The 24907-nt window shown below is 42.6% G+C and overlaps 1 protein-coding gene across 2 annotated transcripts in view; it reads left to right on the plus strand.

The window, feature by feature from the left end:
* The window catches only part of LOC123765272 (uncharacterized), a 45463-nt gene that overhangs the window by 2732 nt on the left and 17824 nt on the right, over positions 1-24907 (plus strand). Inside the window, exons 1-3 of one of the 2 annotated variants that reach the window (XM_069338343.1) lie at positions 2723-5819; positions 6037-6177; positions 23642-23705. In XM_069338343.1, coding sequence (XP_069194444.1) covers positions 3801-5819; positions 6037-6177; positions 23642-23705 — 2224 coding nt within the window. In that variant the 5' untranslated portion in view covers positions 2723-3800. Of the gene's footprint in view, positions 1-2722; positions 5820-6036; positions 6178-23641; positions 23706-24907 lie in introns of those variants that run through there. The other variant, XM_069338344.1, reaches the window with a different exon arrangement.

Consider the following 24907-nt stretch of genomic DNA (forward strand, 5'->3'; position numbering starts at 1 on the left):
TCTCTGGGGTACTCTCTCTCCTATGTTTTGCCTGAATACCACTAGGACCTGGTTGTGGTTCAGTGATTGTTTGTCTCACTACAAATTTGTCAAGACATTTGTTTTTCCCTTCGTTTTAACATTTGTCTGTAATGATGCATCACAGTGTCACTGAATAGGTTAAGGCAACGGCCTACTGCAGCTTGATTTGGGTGAGTCGTTTCAGCAAAGGTTTGCAATTCTTCCCATATTGCACACATTTTCTTAATTGTTGAGGAAGAGACATTCTGTACTCTTGTTTCTGCTCTATGGTCATCCTTACATGGGTTTTCATATGTTGAGCCTTACCACTGATTTTCCTGGGACTCATGGCGTGATATATAATAATTACTTTAATGTTCAAAATGCAAAAATTCACCACAGAAGCGGAATTTCTTATAGGCGTGATCGTCACTAAGCGGGCAGCTGTAGTAAACTAAGGCAGGTCGGCCGTGTGACCGGGAACCACTCGCTCGGTTGACCTGAACGTGTACCAACAAATAACGGAAGTCGACGACACCATCGGATGTCGAGGCGCATTTTTCGATGAAATTTACATCGTAACTCGAAATTATCGTAAGTAGGGGCAATCGTATGTCGAAGTGCAACTGTAGTCTGTATAAAATGTACTTAACAGCTAATATTTTTGAATTTGTGTAATGGATTAAATAAATTTACATAATTTCTTAGGTGTACAAATATTCAAGTTATGTTTCATTTTTTTGAATGGATTAAATTTGTGCACTGAGGCACCACTGTTGTATTTTGATCCAGGGGCCGGATTCACGAAGCAGTTGCTTAAGTACTTAGGAATCTTTTTGTTCTTAACCCCATCATGGCTCTTGCGTCATGATTGTTACCTTACCTTGTGGTTACCTTGTGTTTTTTTCGGGGGCTTAGCGTCCCCGCGGCCCGATCATCGCCCAGGCCTCCTCATTGCTGGACTGGTCAACCAGGCTGTTGGACATTGCTGCTCGCAGCCTGACTTAAAAGTCACAGCCTGGTTGATCAGGTATCCAAACACCTTTGGGTGTTTATTGAGTTCTCTCTTGAACACTGCGAAGGTTCGGCCATTTATACCCCTTATAAGTAGTGGAAGTGTGTTGAACAGTCTCGGGCCTCTCATGTTGATATATATATATATATATATATATATATATATATATATATATAAATATATATATATATATATATATATATATATATATATATCTCTCTCTCTCTCTCTCTCTCTCTCTCTCTCTCTCTCTCTCTCTCTCTCTCTCTCTCTCTCTCTCTCTCTCTCTCTCTCTCTCTCTCTCTCTCTCTCTCTCTCTCTCTCTCTTTCTCTCTCTCTTTCTCTCTCACTCTCTCTTTCTCTCTCTCTTTCTCTCTCACTCTCACTCTCTCACTCTCTCTCTCTTTTTTTTTTCGGTCATATTTACTAATAATAATAATAATAATATGTCGTACCTAGTAGCCAGAACGCACTTCTCAGCCTACTATGCAAGGCCCGATTTGCCTAATAAGCCAAGTTTTCATGAATTAATTTTTTTTCGACTACCTAACCTACCTAACCTACCCTAACCTAACTTTTTCGGCTACTTAACCTAACCTAACCTATAAAGATAGGTTAGGTTAGGTTAGGTAGGGTTGATTAGGTTCGGTCATATATCTATGTTAATTTTAACTCCATTAAAAAAAAAATGACCTCATACATAATGAAATGGGTAGCTTTATCATTTCATAGGAAAAAAATTAGAGAAATTATATTAATTCAGGAAAACTTGGCTTATTAGGCAAATCGGGCCTTGCATAGTAGGCCAAGAAGTGCGTTCTGGCTACTAGGTACGACATATATATATATATATATATATATATATATATATATATATATATATATATATATATATATATATGTGTGTGTGTGTGCGTGTGTGTGTTAGAAAGCTGCATGAACGCGCAAGCCATATATCACTAAGAACTCTTTGACCCGGCCAGGATTCGAACCCATGCCGTCCAGGATCACCCCTTAACATACATAGTACCGTGACCACCGTTGCGACGTTTGTAGACGACAATGGGTGCGGTGGTCACGGTAATGTGTACGTTAAGGGGTGATCCTGGACGGCATGGGTTCGAATCCTGGCCGGGTCAAAGAGTTCTTAGTGTATTATATATATATATATATATATATATATATATATATATATATATATATATATATATATATATATATATATATATATATATATATATATATATATATATATATGCCTACTATTCAAGGCCCGATTTGCCTAATAAGCCAAGTTTTCCTGAATTAATATATTTACTATAATTTTTTTCTTATGAAATGATAAAGCAACCCTTTTCTCTATGTATGAGGTCAATTTTTTTTATTGGAGTTAAAATTAACGTAGATATATGACCGAACCTAACCAACCCTACCTAACCTAACCTAACCTAACCTATATTTATAGGTAAGGTTAGGTTAGGTAGCCAAAAAAAGCTAGGTTAGGTTAGGTTAGGTAGGTTAGGTAGATGAAAAAACATTAATTCATGAAAACTTGGCTTATTAGGCAAATGGGGCCTTGAATAGTAGGCTGAGAAGTGCGTTTTGGCTATTAGGTACGACATATATATATATATATATATATATATATATATATATATATATATATATATATATATATATATATATATATATATATATATATATAATACACTCTGGCTGCCCATCCCTGACACAATGAATTACTGTACAGTATTATTATTGAATTATTTATTATTTATGCTTGCGGTAAGATATATATACATTACATTTCTGTACTGTACTTAAAGTTACTGATGTTTTGTAGAGTCTACATTTACCAATAATATCTGCACCTTCACACTGTTATAAACATTAGGAAGCTTGAATTACTTCATTTATGTTATTTATTTATTCATATACAAGAAAGTACGTTGATTTGTGAGAGTACATAACATTGGTGTTTAAGATTTACATTTTTGCAGGTCCTTAAGCTAACTGATAAAAATAAAAGTAATAATAGGTACATTGTAGCAGAATTTGAAATCAACATAATACCTACAGTGTAAATTGATAGCATTGATTATGCTGGTGAAGTTGCATGTCTTGTAGAAGTGCAGTTACAGGATGAGAACTACCCTTGTGGTGTACAGTCTTCCCAGTACTCTTTGTCATATACGTAGGTGAAGTTGCATGTCTTGTAGAAGTGCAGTTACAGGATGAGAACTCTCCTGGTGGTGTACAGTCTTCCCAGTACTCTTTGTCATATACGTAGCGCTTTGAAACTACTGATGGTTTTGGCCCCCCACTACTTTGTTGCTGAACTTGTTCCGACCCTCTACAACTCTGCAAAAGAAAACTTTCTAAAAAAAATTTTGACACCTTTGTTTTCTTAGCTTGAATCTGTGTCCTCTTTCATAAAGTTGCTTGTTTCAGGAATTTCAGAAAACAGGTAACATGACCAGCAATCACAAATGATGTTATGGTAAAAGCATTATACAGAGAAACTTTGGGTGATGAGCAGCTTCATCTACGAGCTTTACAAGTAACAAGCGAGCCACTCGCAGAAGATGTGTCTCGATTGATGAGCTTTCGCTTGGTTAATGAGAAAACCACGTGGTGCTCCCTAGCGTTCCCGCTGCTTCTCACAAATTCTCGGACGCCTCCGATGATAGTGTTGTTGTTTTATTGCGTGGGATAGTCATCCCTCTGCATTTATTTGTGCTTTTCTTTGTATTTTTTGTGGTTTTGTGACTGCAATTTATAACCCATGATGTCACCAAAGAAGCTGCATGCTAAAGATAGTGTTGTCAAGAGAAAGAAACACACAATTACTGTAGATTTGAAGAAGGAAATCATAGCAAAGCATGAGCGTGGTGTTCGTGTGACTGATCTCGCCAGGGAGTATGGCAGGTCGTCGTCAACAATCTCCACCATCTTGAAGAGGAAGGAAGAATTTAAGAAGCTTGATGTGGCTAAAGGCATTACCAAGGTTACCAAGATACGTCCAAACCTCCTAGAAGATGTTGAAAAGCTGCTCTTGGTCTGGATGAATGAAAGGCAACTACTTGGCGATAGTGTTTCTGGAGCTATTGTTTGTGCTAAAGCAAAGGTACTGTATATGGACCTTGTCAGGAAGACACCAGGTGCGTCGTCTGAAGATGAGGAGATGTTTAAGGCAAGCCGTGGATGGTTTGAGAACTTTAAGAAGAGAAGCGGTATACACAGTGTTGTGCGACACGGGGAGACTACCAACTCTGATAAAGCAGCTGCCAACTCTGATAAAGCGGCTGCCAACTCTGATAAAGCGGCTGCCAACTCTGATAAAGCGGCTGCCAACTCTGATAAAGCGGCTGCCAACTCTGATAAAGCTGCTGCCAACTCTGATAAAGTGGCTGCCAACTCTGATAAAGCGGCTGCCAACTCTGATAAAGTGGCTGCCAACTCTGATAAAGCGGCTGCCGAGAAATTTGTTTCAAAGTTCCAGGAATTTGTTGCAAGGGAGGAGTTCTTGCCCCAACAAGTTTTTAATTGTGATGAGACTAGTCTGTTTTGGAAGAAATTGACGAAGAGGACCTACATCATGCAAGAGGAAAAATCTTTGCCTGGCCACAAGCCGATGAAGGATCGGCTTACCCTTGTGCTCTGTGCCAATGCAAGTGGCGATTATAAGGTCAAGCCACTGCTCGTCTACCACTCGGAAAATCCACGAGTGTTCAAGGCGTGTAAAGTGCACAAGACGCGACTGAATGTGATGTGGAGGTCCAATAAGAAATCCTGGGTAAGGCGGATATTCTTCAGTGAATGGGTCAATGACGTTTTTGGCCCTTCAGTGAGGAGTTATCTTGAAGAGAAGCAGTTACCACTCAAGGCCTTGCTTGTGCTCGATAATGCTCCTGCACATCCTCCACAGATGCAAGATGATTTGTTTCCAGAAAATCAGTTCATCACCATCAAGTTTCTTCCTCCCAACATCACTCCACTCCTCCAACCCATGGACCAGAAAGTCATTGCCAACTTCAAGACACTCTACATAAAGGCCTTGTTGGAGAAGTGTATTGATGTGAAAGACACTACAGAACTGACCCTCAAAGAATTCTGGAAGGAGCACTTCAATATCCTGGGTGCCTTACATTTGATTGATAAGGCCTGGGAAGGAGTGACACAGAGGACCCTAAACTCTGCATGGCGAAACCTGTGGCCTGAGGGTGTCCCTGAGCAAGACTTTGAAGGTTTCGGTCCTGCACCTGCATTTGCATCTGCACCCGTGGACGACCCAGAAGTGCATCTAGTGGATGATATTGTCGCTTTGGGGCAAACATTGGGTCTGGAAGTGGATGCTGCTGATGTGCAGGAGTTAGTACAAGAGCACAGTGATGAACTAACCACTGAGGAACTCCTGGAACTTCAGAAGGAGCTGAATCAGGAGGTACAGGAGCTCACATCAGGGGAGGAGGAGGTAAGGGAGTATGCCGCCTCTTCCAGCGAGATTAGGGAAGTGTTGGGAATGTTTGAAAAGGTGACCGCATTCTTGGAAAAGTATCACCCTGATAAGGCATTGACTGCACGGTGTGTGAACTTGTGTAATGACAATTTGCTGTCTCATTTTAGGGACATCCTAAAACGAAGACAAACGCAAGTGTCAATAGATACATTCTTTGGAAAGGTACAGAAAAGACGAGCAAGTGATAGTGAACCACAACCCGGTCTCAGTGGAGTGAAATTCCCAAGAGAAAATAACTCCTCTCCTCCCCACTGCCCCATCAAGCCAGCAATGACTCTTCATAAGGTAAAGTATAATTGAAAACAGTAAAAACAAAACATTTATAATAATTACATGTATTATAATTACATGTACATTATAAAATTTCATGTTGATGTTTTTCGGGGGTAGAACGGATTAATTTTATTTCCATTATTTTAAATGGGGAAATTCGTTTCACACGACGAGCTTGGTGCCAGAACGGATTAAATTCATTAACCTAGGTTCCTCTGTATTCTTGTAGGTATCTCGCTCTGGCCGGGTGAGTAAGAAGTCAACAAAGATGGCCGACGTTGATTCACCAGAAGGAAGCGAGACTCGTTGCCAGCAGAATACTGAAGAGACTCAACAGTCCTGCAAGGACATTAAAGTTGAAGAAACTATGGTGAGCGGCACTCTCTCATCATGCAGTTATTAGTCATATATTGTTGTTATTATTGTTAATGTATTATTATAACTTTGTTATAGTATTACTATTACTGAATTCATATTTTTAACATTTTCAGGAAGATGACGCTTGCAGAAGCTGGGCTTCCTGCTTGGATGAAATTGTTGTTATTATTATTAATGTACTGTATTATTATACCTTTGTTATAGTACTGTTCTTATTATTACTGTATTTATATTTCTAACATTTTCAGGACGATGACTCATGCAGAGGCTGGGTTTGCTGCACAGATGACAATGAAATTAAAGTGAAACATGGTAAGATTCATTTAATGTACAGTATTATATAATAAATTGTAGTAAGTTAAGCACACAGGAGTACAGTACATGATTACACACAGAGATCACACTAACGTGATGCATCAAATGAATAAATCCACAAGGATTTGACGAGGATTCGATCCTGCGTCCGGGAGCATCCCAGACACTGCCTTAATCGACTGAGCTACGACTGGGTGTCTGGGATGCTCCTGGACGCAGGTTCGAGTCCTCATCACGGCCCTTGTGGATTTGTTTACAGTACATGATCATTGGGAAAAACAGCAATGTATCTCTTTAATGCATGATGGGTCAATGCAGATCCAGGTGTATCATTAGAGTTACGGTCCAGAATCGTTCTTTGATTGTCTGAAGTAGTGGGGAAACTATAATAATAAAAAATCAATATTTGAAATGCTAATAGACAAACAAATTAATAACAGTTTTAACCAAGATTGTTTTCCATGTGACTAATTAGACTGGCCCCATTTTATGCACATTTCTGCATTATCCCAAAACACTAATAAATTCCCTTCCACAGCAACCATAATTCTGTTACAGCTGAAGTTTGCTGTTGGACAGGAGACAGACTAAGAGTGTTCCATCCTTTAGGAATTAGCTCAAAGGTTCTGTTGGTCCACAATGTCGTGTCTTCCTAGTTTGACACTCCCTGTTGGGAAGTTGAGCCAAGCTTTGTATACCTGGTCTTGAGGTAAGATGCATTTTGATAATGTGGTGCCCATGACCTCACTCTTATGGCTCCAGAGAAGTTGTACAGTATCATTTAGGGACTATATTTAGCTATTTCTCAACAGAGCCGTTGGAGGGTGAGGCAGATTCTAGTGACCGCTCCCATGATGGGCGTGTTACGGGAGAGGAAGACAGAAAAGACATGGGAGAGGAAGACAGAAAAGACCCACTCTACATTGACATTAACTCTATGAATGTGAAAAGTGAAGCGACTGATCACAACCAGGTAGAAGTTGTCAAGATTGTATTGTGGCCTTTTTATTTTTTATTACAGCTCATTATTAATCTTACATACTTTATGACAATTTAATCACAAGAAGGTTATACCAGTATTGTGTATCTATGAGAAAATATTGATGCTGTCATCATGGACAAGTTGGTAGTACATATGCCTGAAGAACTCGGGGATGTACATCTTGACCTCATTGATGGCTTTAATATTATGTCAGGCACTGTATCCTCCAAAGAAATACCTTTATAGTTTTATGTGTCCTCTGGTGGTGGTGTGAGGAAGATCCCTATAGTTATTGGTCCATGTGTCCCCTGGTGGTGGTGGTGGTGTGAGGAAGATCACTATAGTTATTGGTCCATGTGTCCCCTGGTGGTGGTGGTGGTGTGAGGAAGATCACTATAGTTATTGGTCCATGTGTCCCCTGGTGGTGGTGGTGGTGTGAGGAAGATCACTATAGTTATTGGTCCATGTGTCCCCTGGTGGTGGTGGTGGTGTGAGGAAGATCCCTATAGTTATTGGTCCATGTGTCCCCTGGTGGTGGTGGTGGTGTGAGGAAGATCCCTATAATTATTGGTCCATGTGTCCCCTGGTGGTGGTGTGAGGAAGATCCCTATAGTTATTGGTCCATGTGTCCCCTGGTGGTGGTGGTGGTGTGAGGAAGATCCCTATAGTTATTGGTCCATGTGTCCCCTGGTGGTGGTGGTGGTGTGAGGAAGATCCCTATAGTTATTGGTCCATGTGTCCCCTGGTGGTGGTGGTGGTGTGAGGAAGATCCCTATAGTTATTGGTCCATGTGTCCCCTGGTGGTGGTGGTGGTGTGAGGAAGATCCCTATAGTTATTGGTCCATGTGTCCCCTGGTGGTGGTGGTGGTGTGAGGAAGATCACTATAGTTATTGGTCCATGTGTCCCCTGGTGGTGGTGGTGGTGTGAGGAAGATCACTATAGTTATTGGTCCATGTGTCCTCTGGTGGTGGTGTGAGGAAGATCCCTATAGTTATTGGTCCATGTGTCCTTTGGTGGTGGCTAAAAATGTCCAGACTCTACACCAACTCGGTCAAGAGAACACCAACGTGACCCGTGTGGCACCCCACGTGACTCGTACTCTCCTAATTGTACTCACCTAATTGTGCTTGCGGGGGTTGAGCTTTGGCTCTTTGGTCCTGCCTCTCAACTGTCAATCAACTGGTGTACAGATTCCTAAGTCTACTGGACTCTATCATGTCTACATTGGAAACTGTGTATGGAGTCAGCCTCCACCTCTTCTCTATCCTTCCTGGAACGCAAACTTCCTCCACCACTCAATAGATACATTCTTTGTTTTGTTTTGGTAGGGACGCGAGTCTTATTTTCCTCGGCGTCACCTTTTTTATATAAAAGGAACCATCGGAAATGCATCCGATGGTTCCTTTCCTCCACCACTTCTCTATCTAGAACGCAAACACAGTGGCCTCCTTACCAGAGCCTCAGATATTAACACCAAGTAAAGCATCCAGCACTTCCACAAAGATAATATCATTTTTATATGCCAACATTCAAGGTATAAAAACACGCAAATCTAACAAAGTGCACTTCATAGATGGCCTCCTGCATGAGGCAAATGCAGTGTTTGCAGCCCTAACGGAAACTCACACCAAGGACTACCATGATGGTGAAATATGGATTTTCTGTCACATCTGAAAAGATGTGACAGGAAACACTGGCTACAGAGTGGGGTCAGCCTCTACAGCAAAGATGCACTCATCTGTACTGAACTGCTAAACACCACAAATGATATGGTGGAAGTGCTGATAATCAAAATAGAGATCTTAAATGTAGTTATTGTCTTTGTATGTAAGTCACCGGAGGCAAATCATCAGCACTTTAAAGACCAACTAATGAAAATAGAGCACTGCTTGGAAAACCTCACAAATCCAGCCTCGAACATCATCCTGCTTGGAGACTTCAATCTACAGCACCTGAAATGGAAGAACCTAGCTAATACAGTTATATCTGAAAGAATACCAGAAAGTAGCCTAAATGAACAGGCACATGCAAATGACCTGCTACGGATGTGTGACAGGTTTACCTTAAACCAGCAAATAGTAGAACCAACTAGGAAGGAGAACACGCTGGACCTCATTTTCACCAATAATGATGAATTGATCAGGAACATAATGATTACAAATACCTGTTACTCAGATCACAACTTAATTGAAGTTCTGACAAGCATGGGGAATAGACCTTCAAAACCAGTCCCGATTCCCGGTGGAGGAGATTTCAGCAAATTCAACTTCAGTAATAAACAGATAAACTGGGAGCAAATAAACCAAGACTTCACAGAAATTAGCTGGGAAGAACAGCTAGAAAATGCAAACCTGAACCAGTGACTGGAAAAAATAAGCTCAGTAGCATTAGAAATACAAGGTATACTCAAACTGTATACCTCTAAGAAAAAAGAGGAAGAGATGCAGATTGGAACAGGAACGTTGTGCCCTCTATAGGCAAAGAAAATGAATCGTGGAACAACTTGAGAGTCACACCCTATCTCAAGAACGAAGAAGAAGGTTAGGTAGAGAAATAGAAACAATTGAACTCAAGCTACAAGAATCATGCAAAACAAAGAAGAGGCAAAGAGAGCAAAAGACCATCAGTGAAATAGAGAGAAATGTGAAATAGTTTTTCTCCTATGCAAAATCAAGATCAAAAACCACATCTAGTATTGTACCCCTGCGAAAGGGAGATGGAACTTTCACAGATGACAACAAAGAAATGAGCGAGATACACTGAAGAAACAGTACGACTCTCTTTTCAGCGAGCCACTAAGCACAGTAAAGATTGATAACCCAAATGAATTTTTCATGGATATGATACCAACACCAAATCATATATCAGATGTCACCCTATTCCCACTGGATTTTGAAGAAGCCATAAACAGTATGCCTATGCACTTTGCACCAGGCCCTGATTCTTGGAACTCCATATTCATCAAGAACTGTAAAAAACCATTATCACAGGCCCTTCACATTCTTTGGAGACAAAGCTTAGATCCTGGCATTATCCCTGACATACTAAAAACAGCAGAGATAGCACCACTCCATAAAGGAGGAAATAAGGCAGAAGCAAAAAATAACAGACTGATAGCACTAACATCACACATCATAAAAATCTTCAAGAGAGTGCTAAGAAGTAAGATTACAAAATACATGGAATCACAGCATCTCCATAACCCCAGACAACATTGCTTCAGAACAGGGCGCTCTTGCCTGTCGCAGTTGCTGGACCACTATGACATGGCATTAGATGCCATGGAAGACAAACAAAATGCTGATATAATTTACACAGGTTTTGCAAAAGACTTTGACAAATGTGACCATGGTGTTATTGCGCATAAAAAGTGTTCAAAAATAATCACCGGAAAAATAGGCGGATGGATCTACAATTTCCTGACTAACAGAACCCAATGTGTAATAGTGAACAAAATAAAATCTGGCCATCAACTGTGAAGAGCTCAGTTCCCCAGGGTACTGTGCTTGCTCCAGTACTTTTTCTCATCCTCATATCAGACATAGACAAGGACACAGTTTATAGTACTGTAGCATCCTTTGCAGATGACACTCGGATTTTTATGAGAGTAGATAACATAGAGGACACGGCAAATCTCCAATCAGGTTTTTCTATGGGCTACAGAAAATAATATGGTGTTTAACGAAGATAAGTTCCAGCTCATGCGCTATGGAAAAAATGAAAATATATAAACGGAAACCACATAAAAAACTCAGTCAAATCGTAACATAGAACGAAAAGGCAATGTAAAAGATTTGGGTGTACTGATGTCGGAAAACCTTACCTTTAAAGAACACAATAAAGTAGCCGTCACAACTGCAAGAAAAATGACAGGTTGGATAACAAGAACCTTTCACACTAGAAATGCTATACCGATGATGATACTTTTCAAGACGCTAGTGCTCTCTAGAGTGGAGTACTGCTGCACAATGACAGCCCCTTTCAAAGCTGGAGAAATTGCTGACCTGGAGAGTGTGCAGAGATCCTTCACTGCTAGAATCCACTCAGTAAAATATTTAAACTATTGGGACCGACTAAAGAGCCTAAACACTGTATTCTCTTGAGTGCAGGCAGGAGGGATACATAATAATTTACATGTGGAAAATAGTAGAGGGGCTGGTCCCAAACCTGCATACAGAAATAACATCACATGAGACCAGAAGGCATGGCAGGATGTGCAGAATACCCCCATTGAAAGGCAGAGGTGCAACAGGTACTCTGAGAGAGAACCCTATCAACATCAGAGGCCCGAGACTGTTCAACACGCTTCAAGAGAGAACTCGATAAGCACCTTCAAAGGATATCTAATCAACCAGGCTGTGATTCATATGTCAGGCTGCGAGCAGCCGCATCCAACAGCCTGGTTGACCAGTCCAGCAAAGAGGAGGCCTGGTCAACAACCACTGCGGGGTCGCTAAGCCCCAAAAACACCTCAAGGTAACCTCAAGGTGGAGGTGTTGGTGGTGTGAGGAAGATCCCTATAGTTATTGGTCCATGAGGCCCTTGGTGGTGGTGTAAGGAAGATTGCTATAGTTATTGTACAATGTTTTCCCTGCTGATGATATAGTGGTATAAGAAAGATCAGAATAGTTAGTAAGCAATATGTAAAAAACTAACATTGGTGATCCAGACATTGTATGTATACGGTATACCCTGATGAAGGAATGATCACATTCCGTCATCAGGGAATGTGATGACGGAATGATACTCTTGGACATTTTGCTTTAGATTCAATAATGTGTTTGTTGCAAACAATAAGTCATGGTAACATGGCTGAAAATAAGACGGCCAACCAACAAATTTGAAAAATACAGGTAAAGGAATTGATTAAATTTTAGTCCGTTGTAGATCATTATGCAGTCGTGTAACCATTACACTTCACAGTGTTCCTGAATGAACTGAAATGTCGCCAATACCTCTATATTCAGATTTGTGGGTTGGGTGTCTAATACGTGTTTTTATTTTTAATAAGAACCGTTAAAAGATACGGTATTTTTATTTGGAATTGATTTGTCATGTATCGTAAAACTTTACAATAAGCTACTGTATGTAAATTTTTATCCTTAAACAGTAACTAATGTTTAAAATTGGAAAGTGTTCATAATTTACTATTTCCATATATAGTAATGATAATAATCATAAAATATACTTAAGAACATATAGGGATCTATTTGTATGTACTGTATAAAGATTTCATATTAACCCTTGCACTGTGTATACCATCCTCAGATGTCATAAGATGCTCCGCAACATTTGAAACTCTCGCCTGGTACACGAAGATCCCATTCTGCACCTGAGGCATCTAATACACATCTGCCCTCTGAAAAAAAAATTGTGGGTATGTCACCTAGGCTCCAGACCATTAGTAAGAACATAGTAACCACAAGTAGCACACACGGCTCGAGCTCCCAAACTGGGTATGCTACTCAACCCTCAGCATCATTTACACACAACGAACGAAAGTCATAAAGTGGACGATTATGAGCCCCTAAGTGAGTTTGATGATCCAGAGAGTGATATATGTTCTGTACAAGGCTCAGAAAGTATATGAAGAAGCAGAAGAAATGTGTACAATATAGTATTTTTTATGTTGTATTTTTATATTTTAATAAATTGTAAATGATTAAATAGTGTATTTTTCAAACTAAACCTAAACACTCAATATATGTTTGTGTATTTAAGAGTTGTACAGTATAGGCTATATGACACTTGGAGTGTGAACACCAACACTGAACTATATAATACCTGGAATGTGAGCATTAATGTAATGTACACAAATACAAATGGAGTTACAAATAAGCGCACCTGTCAGTGGTGCTGCCTTGATGTAGTGAGTATGGTTCTCATGAACCTCCCTTGGACATGTGTCTGTGGCTTGTGCTTCCGTCATCTACCTGCTATGACGGTGCACGAGTGAATTATGCTCATGTGGCACACTAGCAACATTTCCTTGGTTGGGAATCAGTGGTAAAATGGGAGGTTCAATGTGGCCCACCGGAATCAATGAGCTCGTATAGCTAGCATGCCTGGTTAGATATTAGGTCAAGTGGGCATTGTGGGGTTGGTAACCCTTATCGGTTCCTGGGGTAATCTTCAGACACCTCAGGGGTCACCTATGTTTACTATCCTTGTTACCCCAGAAGTTGCTTATATGGTTCTACCTCTCTTTGTTGGACTTCTTAGTGGGAGGAGGTGCAGGGCTGTAAAGTCCAGTCCCCCTGAATCAAGTTGGGCTGTGATGAACGAATGAGCTCCATTGCACCGACTATGATGTGCCCAGACCCGGCGATGTCTTTGGTTCTCCCTACCGATCCTCTCCAATCCCCAGCAACTTCCTTGACAGGGTCAAGCCCCAAGTCCCCAGTGATAACTACCTCATCACCTGGAGTGACTCCATCTTTGGTTTTACAACTATACCTTTTATATTCCTTGTTACTTGGAGTCCATGGTGCTGCTCATGCAATCGAGCCCACAAATTTCCCACAATTACTGGTATGTACAGTACCAGGATCTGTTTTGCCTGGTTACTTGGCCTAAGAACACTGTTTTAGTATCTCATGATGATATACAAATCCACAAACCTCCTGTAGACTGTGGGGTATATATGTTACATTTAATTCTACCCAGTCTGTCACGCACATTGTTGAGCCCCCTTCAAAGAAGATGGCTGCCCTGTCTTGCATATTGGGACCCCAGTATGGGTCTAAAAGTGTTTAATTAAATGCAAGCATCGGCACAGTCGTTCTTTCTCCACAACTGGGCACAGGGACCTTGAAGACTCATGATGATATTAAGTACATCCTTCAAGGCCAAGGTTATCATATCCTCCAGGTTGATGTGTTTACAAGTCTCCCTCGTGATCATCTCCCTCGTTTCCTTAGAATTGATAAAATCACATTTGATAGTCAGATCCTCAATCTTCAGTAGTTCCTGCAGCTGCCAGAGTCTCCATTCAAGGAGTCATCCACACTACCTGCAATAGGTGCTGGAAATTTGGGCATGAACTTTATAAATGTTGTAGTGAGGTATCCTTTTCCCCCTTGTGTGGTGCTTCCAACCATTCTAGGCCAGATTGTTTTTCTCCCCATGCTCGCTGCATCAGCTGTAGTGATTTCTATCCTGGCTTTTTATCTATCCTGTATATACTATTTTCACCCCCAAACATCGAGTTTGTAATTCTTTCTTCAAGGCAAGATGCCAGGTCCAATGTCTTTCCTCCTTTTCTGACATATGCTTGTATGTTGCATCATGTTCCTCTATCCTATCTTTCTTCCCTTCCTCAGGTCCATAACTGTTTTCAAGCCTTATATCCTGACACTTCCACTAGCTTCCATTCCCTTGTTACTCTGCTATCTTAAGCTGAGGGTTCTACCCTTCCTTCCAAGTCTTCCTCTCTTTCCCATATTTGTATTGCTTCTCCACCTCACTTAAATGTGAGGTGGAGACGGGACCCTCTGACTTTCGGTCCCGTCTTCCCCTCTGTCTTTTGGCCCTTCCCGGCATGTGACTGTCCAAGCTGATACCCATTCTCCTCCCAACCATTGCCCTGTCACCTGCTCTCATTCCAACTCCCAGCCTGAAACAATAGCATTCCAGAGAACCGCATCACTATGATGCCTGTGTTTCTCAGTCAGAAAACTAAACAAGGTTCCTCTCCCCACCTAGAATGTAAGAATGTCCTAGTCCTTACCCCAATTACCTCCTCCTCCTTTGTTCCTGCATCTCCTTTTGTCTCGGTAGCAGAGCCAATTGACCTTACTATGGAAGTTCCCATTGCTCTTGTTCTTACCTCTGGTGCTGCCCCTGATCCAAAACACACTGCTGTTTCTGTCCTTACTCAGACCAAGTCCCTTGTCCCTTGCACCTCCTTCCTCACCAGTCCCTGGCAATTCACCTATGCCCCTTACCACAACCCTTTAAACTCAACCACCTCTGCTGCCTTTACTTATGCCCCTTAACCCTTATTTATCTGATCCTAGTTCTGATCTACCTTAGTATTGTGTTCTTTTCTTTGCTTGATAATTGTTTTATATTTTAATTATTATAACTGTTCTTTGTGATTATTTTCAGTCCCCGTGGCACAGTGGTAAAGCACTCTCCAAGGTGCTTCACAAACGCTTTGGCTTAGGTTCGTATCCTGGCCGGGAAGGATTGACTGTGCGCCAATCCTTAACTGTAGCCTCTGTTCACCCAGCAGTGAATGGGTACCTGTTTGTTAAATGATTTGGCGGGTGGTATTCCGGGAAAAATTAGGATCAAGGACCTGCCCGAAATGCTATGCGGGGCTAGTGGCTTTACAACATTTTACCAACTCTTGCATAAATAAACTAATAAATAATAAAAAAAATCTTCAATAGAATATTTGTGGTTTTTAAACCAATTTGAATGAAGTGCAACTTGTTATCTCACAGTTTTCACCACTTCGTGCTTGTCTCCTGCAGCCAATGTTTGGCACTATTCCTGGTCAGTGTTGTGGTTATTCCTTTCTCTCCTTCTCTCCAGCTTTTTCTGCTTCCCCTCAATATAATGCTCTTTTGATCCAGAATGATGTTCCCTTTTTCAGTCAGGCACTTCTTTCACCACCGCTCATATCTTTGTGCGTAAATGGTGTGAAATTTAGTCCATTTTTCTCCCACTACATGTTCTGGTTTCTCTTCCTGATATTTAATAAATTTTTGACTCATTGGTGAAGCCTGTTCACCTTTTCGGTGATTTATAACTGTCAACATGCCCTCTGGGGTGACGTCCTTGTAAATACCCAAAGCTATCTTTTAGAATCTTTCATCCTCTCTTCCCCATTCTCTCCTGAATTCTAGCAAGTCAACTATGTCGACTCTCACACATTCTCCTTTACTGATCTTTTTCTCTGATCATCTTCCATTTATATAGACCTGGTGTGGAGAGTCCATGATGTAAGTCTCCGTGGTGTAGTGGTAAGACACTCGCCTGGCATTCCGCGAGCGCTATGTCATGGGTTCGTATCCTGGCCGGGGAGGATTTACTGGGCGCAATTCCTTAACTGTAGCCTCTGTTTAACGCAACAGTAAAATGTGTACTTGGATGAAAAAACGATTCTTCGCGGCAGGGGATCGTATTCCAGGGACCATAGGGTTAAGGACTTGCCCGAAACGCTACGCGTACTAGCGGCTGTACAAGAATGTAACAACTCTTGTATATATCTCAAAAAAAAAAAATAAAAAAAAAATGATGATGTCCATATCAGTGACCATTTCCCCATCCTTGTATTTCTTTTTTTTTTTTTTTTTTCCTTTTGCCCTCCTTTCTCTCTGCCTTGGTTGACTGGAATATTTGTCACCTCAGTGCTGATCTTCCCTGCCTGCCTGACATATCCCTCCCCTCAATCACTCCTTTTTCATGAACCTTACTTAAAGCTGCACTCAATTCCTCCCTATCCCCTCCTATGGTGCACAAAACTACTTTTCATGGTGTAATTCGGACTATGCTTAGAATATACGATGCAGAATGCAGCCTGGAAAAGGCACTGACACCGGAAAATATCTGATCTTTCATTTAGTTCCTGAAGGCGAAGTATGTTGCCATCTGTACAGCTAAAGTTAAGAGTTAGAAATCCTGCATCTCCCCCTATTACCGGTGACACGCTCTCTGCCTCATGTCTGGAAGAAGCCTCTCGGACATCCCCCACCCCAGGATGCCAGACGTCCCCACCCCAGGATGCCAGACGTCCCCACCCCAGGATGCCAGACGTCCCCACCCCAGGATGCCAGACGTCCCCACCCCAGGATGCCAGACGTTCCCACCCCAGGATGCCAGACGTCCCCACCCCAGGATGCCAGACGTCCCCACCCCAGGATGCCAGACGTCCCCACTCCAGGATGCCAGACGTCCCCACCCCAGGATGCCAGACGTCCCCACCCCAGGATGCCAGACGTCCCCTCCGGGTGGCGACCTGACCTCTAACTTTACATCCTCCTATCAACCTTAGTATCTCTGGTGGTGGTGATACAGAGTGTTCTAAGGGACCCAGGGACCTCGGGGAATACTACACCCTGCACATTCTAATGCGGCGAGTCTGCTAGATAGATGTAATCGTGTGTGGTTGTGCCTATAAGTGAATGTATATAAGGGGTGCAGGTGTGGGGGCACACAGAGGGAGGCCTAATAGCTGAGTGGACAGTGTTCTGGACTCGTAATCCTAGGGTCCAAGTTCGATCCCAGTTGATGACAGAAACAAAATGGGCAGTGTTTTTTTCACCCCTGATACCCCGTTACCTAATTTCAGATGATATTACATCGATAGATGATAGTTGCAGATGAGTATGTTACCTATCAATATCATCTGTAGTATCATCTGTAAAACCATCTGTACATGGGTAAATACTGTTTCAGTAACAGGGTTGTTGATTTGTGGAACCAATTACCGCGTAACGTGGTGGAGATGGGGTCCCTCGATTGTTTCAAGCGCGGGTTGGACATGTATATGAGTGGGATTGGCTGGTTATAAATAAGAGTTGCCTCGTATGGGCCAATAGGCCTTCTGCAGTTACCTTTGTTCTTATGTTCTTTTTTTTTGAGATATATACAAGAGTTGTTACATTCTTGTACAGCCACTAGTACGCGTAGCGTTTCGGGCAGGTCCCTGGAATACGATCCCCTGCCGCGAAGAATCGTTTTTTTTCATCCAAGTACACATTTTACTGTTGCGTTAAACAGAGGTTACAGTTAAGGAATTGCGCCCAGTAAATCCTCCCCGGCCAGGATACGAACCCATGACATAGCGCTCGCGGAACGCCAGGCGAGTGTCTTACCACTACACCACGGAGACTGTAAAGTAAAGCTGTAAAGTACCTGTAAACAATTTTTTTGTCAATTTCACTGTTAATTATTTAAAAATGATCTGTTAGTTTAAGGACTTGCTTTTAGGTTGGTTAAAGGACTTGCCCGAAACGCTTTGCGTGCCAATGGTTGTACAAAAATGTATTGTCAACTTAAACTCTATGTTCTCTGTTAACCCCCAATGTACCTTCTTGTATATAAATAAATAAATAAATAAATAAATAATGTATGTACTTGCTCTATTAATCCAACATTATGTTTGTAACTCTGCATCTATGTATGTACTTTTCCTGAATAAATTATTATTATCATTATTATTATTATAATAACTCTGGGAACTAAGCGCTCGACACCTTGCAGTAACCGCCCAACTCCGGGAACTAACCGACCTGCTGATGTAAACAAAGAGAGACTTCACGTGGTTCGTCGCTCCTAAATCAACACAACAAATCAACACAAGAGACAACACGTGGGGCGGTCATCGGGAGGATAAACCCTTCATGCAAACTGCACCTACTATCAAGAAGACTTCGCGTGGGGTCGAAAACCTTCACGTAAACTGCACGTACCATAAACACGAAGAGACTACACGTATTGCCAAGTAGAAGAGACAGTAACTTGTGTTATCGTGAAGAAGAAGAATAGAGTGAGTGACTGGTACCCATAATAGCGCCAGGACCAAGATTAAGAAGTCACTCCAAGACGCAGGTAATTTGGCCCAGACATTTGGCGCCATGTTTGAGAGCCTTTTGCGATGCCTGTGTGGGGCCATGCTTGTAGCCTCGTGGAGCCATGCTTGTAGCCTCGTGGGGCCATGCTTGTAGCCTCGTGGGGCCATGCTTGTAGCCTTGTTGTGGGGCCATGCTTGTAGCCTTGTTGTGGGGCCATGCTTGTAGCCTTGTTGTGGGGCCATGCTTGTAGCCTTGTTGTGGGGCCGTGCTTGTAGCCTTGTTGTGGGGCCATGCTTGTAGCCTCGTGGGGCCATGCTTGTAGCCTTGTTGTGGGGCCATGCTTGTAGCCTTGTTGTGGGGCCGTGCTTGTAGCCTTGTTGTGGGGCCACGCTTGTAGCCTCGTGGGGCCATGCTTGTAGCCTTGTTGTGGGGCCATGCTTGTAGCCTCGTGGGGCCATGCTTGTTGCCTTGTTGTGGGGCCATGCTTGTAGCCTCGTTGTGGGGCCATGCTTGTAGCCTTGTTGTGGGGCCATGCTTGTAGCCTCATGGGGCTATGCTTGTAGCCTTGTTGTGGGGCCATGCTTGTAGCCTTCTTGTGGGGCCATGTTTGTAGCCTTGTTGTGGGGCCGTGCTTGTAGCCTTGTTGTGGGACCACGCTTGTAGCCTCGTGGGGCCACGCTTGTAGCCTTGTTGTGGGGCCATGCTTGTAGCCTTGTTGTCGGGCCATGCTTGTAGCCTCATGGGGCTATGCCTGTAGCCTTGTTGTGGGGCCATGTTTGTAGCCTTGTTTTGGGGCCGTGCTTGTAGCCTTGTTGTGGGGCCATGCTTGTAGCCTTGTTGTGGGGCCACGCTTGTAGCCTTGTTGTGGGGCCATGCTTGTAGCCTCGTTGTGGGGCCACGCTTGTAGCCTTGTGGTGCCATGCTTGTAGCCTTGTTGTGGGGCCATGCTTGTAGCCTTGTTGTGGGGCCACGCTTGTAGCCTTGTGGTGCCATGCTTGTAGCCTTGTTGTGGGGCCATGCTTGTAGCCTTGTTGTGGGGCCATGCTTGTAGCCTTGTTGTGGGGCCACGCTTGTAGCCTTGTTGTGGGGCCACGCTTGTAGCCTTGTTGTGGGGCCATGCTTGTAGCCTTGTTGTGGGGCCACGCTTGTAGCCTTGTTGTGGGGCCATGCTTGTAGCCTTGTTGTGGGGCCACGCTTGTAGCCTTGTTGTGGGGCCATGCTTGTAGCCTTGTTGTGGGGCCACGCTTGTAGCCTTGTTGTGGGGCCATGCTTGTAGCCTTGTTGTGGGGCCACGCTTGTAGCCTTGTTGTGGGGCCATGCTTGTAGCCTTGTTGTGGGGCCACGCTTGTAGCCTTGTGGTGCCATGCTTGTAGCCTTGTTGTGGGGCCATGCTTGTAGCCTTGTGGTGCCATGCTTGTAGCCTTGTTGTGGTGCCATGCTTGTAGCCTTGTTGTGGGGCCACGCTTGTAGCCTTGTGGTGCCATGCTTGTAGCCTTGTTGTGGTGCCATGCTTGTAGCCTTGTTGTGGGGCCACGCTTGTAGCCTTGTGGTGCCATGCTTGTAGCCTTGTTGTGGTGCCATGCTTGTAGCCTTGTTGTGGGGCCACGCTTGTAGCCTTGTGGTGCCATGCTTGTAGCCTTGTTGTGGTGCCATGCTTGTAGCCTCGTTGTGGGGCCACGCTTGTAGCCTTGTTGTGGGGCCACGCTTGTAGCCTCATGGGGCTATCTAGAACCACCCCTAGATCTCTTTCTTTGTCAGAATTCTTTAAATATTTCTCACATAATATATAGGTTGTGTGGGGTCTATGTTCTCCAATTCCACATTCCATAACATGGCATTTGTTCACATTAAATTTCATTTGCCAAGTGGTGCTCCATTTACTTATTTTGTCCAGGTCTTCTTGAAGGGCATGACAATCATCTAAGTTTCTTATCTTCCCTATTATCGTATCATCAGCAAATGTGTTCATATAATTTTGTATTCCATCTGGTAGATCTTTTATGTAGACAATGAACATTTACCGGTGCAAGAACTGAACCCTGTGGAAGTCCACTTGTGACATTCCTCCAATCCGATACATTGCCTCTGATAACGGCCCTGATTTTTCTATCAATTAGGAAATTTTTCATCAATGTTAGAAGCTTACCAGTCACCCCTCTAATATGTTCCAGTTTCCAGAACAACCTCTAAATGTGAAACTCTGTCAAAAGCCTTTTTTAGGTCCAGATAGATGCAGTCAACCCAACCATCTCTTTCCTTTAAAATCTCTGTGCTTCGATCATAGAAACTGAGTAAATTCGTTACACAGGATCTTCCAGATCGAAAACCATACTGTCTGTCTGTCTGATATTATGTCATTTGTCTCCAGGTGTTCTACCCATTTAGTTTTAATTATTTTTTTCAATATTTTGACTATTACACTTGTCAACGATGCAGGTCTACAATTGAGGGGTCTTCCCTGCTTCCACTTTTGTAGATTGGAACTATGTTAGCCTTTTTCCACACATCAGCTGTACACAGGGATATCTGAAAAATCAGTTGAAGTGGAATGCTGAGCTCAGGTGCACATTCTCTTAGAACCCATGGTGAAACTCCATCTGGACCAACTGCTTTGTTCTTACTTAGCTCTTTGAGCATTTTTCCACTTCGTGTTTAGACACCTCTATGTGCTCCATGTTGTTTTCTGGAATTTTTATTGTGTCTGGTTCCCTGAAGATTTCATTTTGTACATACACACTTTAGAACTTTTCGTTTAATGTTTCACATACAGGTATTTCCTTTTTATTTTCTGTGAATCTGTTTCCCATTTTCAACCTCTGAATATTATCCTTTACCTGCAATTTGTTGTATGAGTTTATAGAATAGGCCTGGTTCAGTTTTACATTTGTCCTCAATCCTTTTTTTCAAAATTTCTTTCTGCCTTTCTCCTCACTGACATGTAGTTGTTTCTCACATCTTTGTATCGCTGGTATGTTTGGGGGTTTGGCCTCTTCCTACAGTGATTTCATTTTTGTGTCTTTTGGTCTCTGGCCCTCTCACAGTTTCTGTTGAACCATTCCTGTTTCCTAGTTCTGCATCTCTGGTTTGGTATAATTTTTTTTTTCTTTATCATATATTTCACAAAACTTGACATACATCTCATTTATTTCATATCCTAACAGCAAGTCTTAACAGTCAAATTCTATAAAGAAATGTCTGAGTTCCCCATAATGACCTCTCCTGAAATCAGATTTTTCAACTGCTTCAACCTCATTTTCTTCCAGATTATAACGCATTGCATACTTTATTCCCAAAAAAACATTGTCAATTTTACCCAAGGGAGGAAAGCACTGAATGTCAAATATCTCTTCATCTTTCCTGGTAAATATCAAATCCAGCATGGAGGAAACATCCGCTTCCCTCATCCTCGTAGCTTGTTTAACATGTTGAAAAATGATTGTTTCCAGGTTGTAGTTTACGAATCTGCAAGTCCAAAAATCCTCTGTTCTAGATTCATATTCCTCCCAGTCTATGGATTTCAAGTTGAAATCGCCGACTACCAACAGTCGTGACCTATCTTTAGGTCACGACTGGTGCCATGCTGGTAGCTTTGTTGTGGTGCCATGCTTGTAGCCTCGTTGTGGTGCCATGCTTGTACCCTCGTTGTGGGGCCACGCTTGTAGCCTCGTTGTGGTGCCATGCTTGTAGCTTCGTTGTGGTGCCATGCTTGTAACCTTGTTGCGGTACCATGCTTGTAGCCTCGTTGTGGTGCCATGCTTGTAGCCTCGTTGCGGTACCATGCTTGTAGCCTCGTTGTGGTGCCATGCTTGTAGCCTCGTTGTGGTGTTGTGCTTGTAGCCTCGTTGTGGTGCTGTGCTTGTAGCCTCGTTGTGGTGTTGTGCTTGTAGCCTCGTTGTGGTGCTGTGCTTGTAGCCTTGTTGTGGGGCCATGCTTGTAGCCTTGTTGTGGTGCAATGCTTATACCCATATGCCTTGGTGCCATTATTATGGCAAACATATGTTGCCATGCCTGTGTGGCATGGCAACATGCCACATGCTTGCATTCATGCTTGAACATGTTCCATGCTTGTGTTGGTTGCTCAACTGTTTTTGTAGCCCTTGTGGTGCTTGTGTTTGTAGTCTTCTTGTCATGTTTGTGATTCTAGCTGTGCTTGTGGCCATATCTGTTGCCAGAGATGTGTAATTGTTTGTATGAGAAAATACTTCTTAGAGAGTCCTTGCCAAGTTGGCTGTGGTGTTCGTTGTTGTTTTGTGTGGCCGTGGATAAGGTTTGTAGCACTTGAAAGGTCACTACAGAATTGTAGTGACCTAGATACTATAAGATAAATGACCAGCAAACACATATCATGTTTTGGTGAAAGTATTATATTCTTGTAGGTATCTCGCTCTGGCCGAGTAAGAGGTCAACAAAGATGGCCGACATTGATTCACCAAGAGGAAGCGACACTTGCGGCCGGAAGAAAGCTGAAGAGACTAAGAGCTCCTGCAAGAAAATTAAAATTGAACAAACTATGGTGAGCGGCACTCTCTCATTTTGCAGTTTTGGTCCAATATTGTTGTTATTATTGTTAATGTATTATTATAACTTTGTTATATTACTCTTATTACTATATTCATATTTTTAACATTTTCAGGAAGATGACACATGCAGAGGCTGGGCTTGCTGCACAGACGACAATGAAATTAAGGTGAAACATGGTAAGAGTCATTTAATGTATTCAATAATAAATTGTAGTAAGTTAACCCTTAACTTGCGCATCGCATCATATGATGCTTTGACCGACTTGCAGTAAATTGCGCATCGCATTATATGATGCTTTGGAGTTCTACGCAAGATTTAAATGGCCTGCGGATACACGGGGTTCACCACACCTTCATCAGGGCTCTTGTAAACAGACGCCATTTTTTTTTTAAATCGTGGGCCAAATTCCTGGGTGTTAGGGGCCTCAGTATTGAGTGAGCTACCAAGCCTGATGCACGCATCATGAGCTAACAGCACTGCTGTTCAGCTTGTGACCACAGCATCACCTAAAAATTCTATAATATACTTGTTCATGCTATTATGTAGCGATGATATTACAGAAGACCCCTGACTGTGATAGAACTGACCAGGGTTCTGATAATAGCAGGATTGTGGTGATATTTAGCGCTGTGTTCCATGGAGGGAGGAGTAATGCTGTGGGAGGGAGGGTGGTGGTGTTGTTTTCTGACAGTGTGTGGCCACCTTTTATTGACTGCATTCACCATACCAGCTTAGTGGTTCACTATGGTGAACACAAATGTATCTACTTATATATAACGCGTGTATAGAGGGTATAAACAGCAATAGGAGTAGTTGGGAGCCGCCATTTTGGTGAGGGAGGTGGCGTCGTCTGCACGACTTATCATGTTGTTTACTGGTGACCACGATGGTCTTTGGGCACCATACCAGTTTACTTGTACAAATATGGTGAATAAAACAGGTTGATACTTATATATAATGTGTGTATATAGTGTAATAACACCACAAACAGTATTGTTGGAGGAGAAATATTAGTGCGTCTGGCCTTGAGGGTGGCCGCCACCAGCTGACTGTGTGAGTAGCTACGTCTTTGTGCCTTTACTCACCATACAAGCTTAGATGTACAGTTATGGTGAACAAAACATGTAAATACTTATATATAACCTCTGTATATAAAAGCAAAAACAGTATGGTGGGAGGAGAATGGTGGCAAGTCAGGTGAGGTGAGGGAGGGAGGGAGTGGCAGCCAGTGGCGGGCTGCCACTGCCACTCAGCATACCAACTTAGTGGTTCGTTATGGTGAACACGAATGTAGATACTTATATATAACGTCTGTATATAGTGAATAAAAGCAAAAACAGTATGGTGGGAGGAGAATGTGGGAGAGTGAGTGGCTGGC

Source organism: Procambarus clarkii, chromosome 5 (genome assembly GCF_040958095.1).
Source record: "Procambarus clarkii isolate CNS0578487 chromosome 5, FALCON_Pclarkii_2.0, whole genome shotgun sequence".
NCBI classification, from domain to species: domain Eukaryota; kingdom Metazoa; phylum Arthropoda; class Malacostraca; order Decapoda; family Cambaridae; genus Procambarus; species Procambarus clarkii.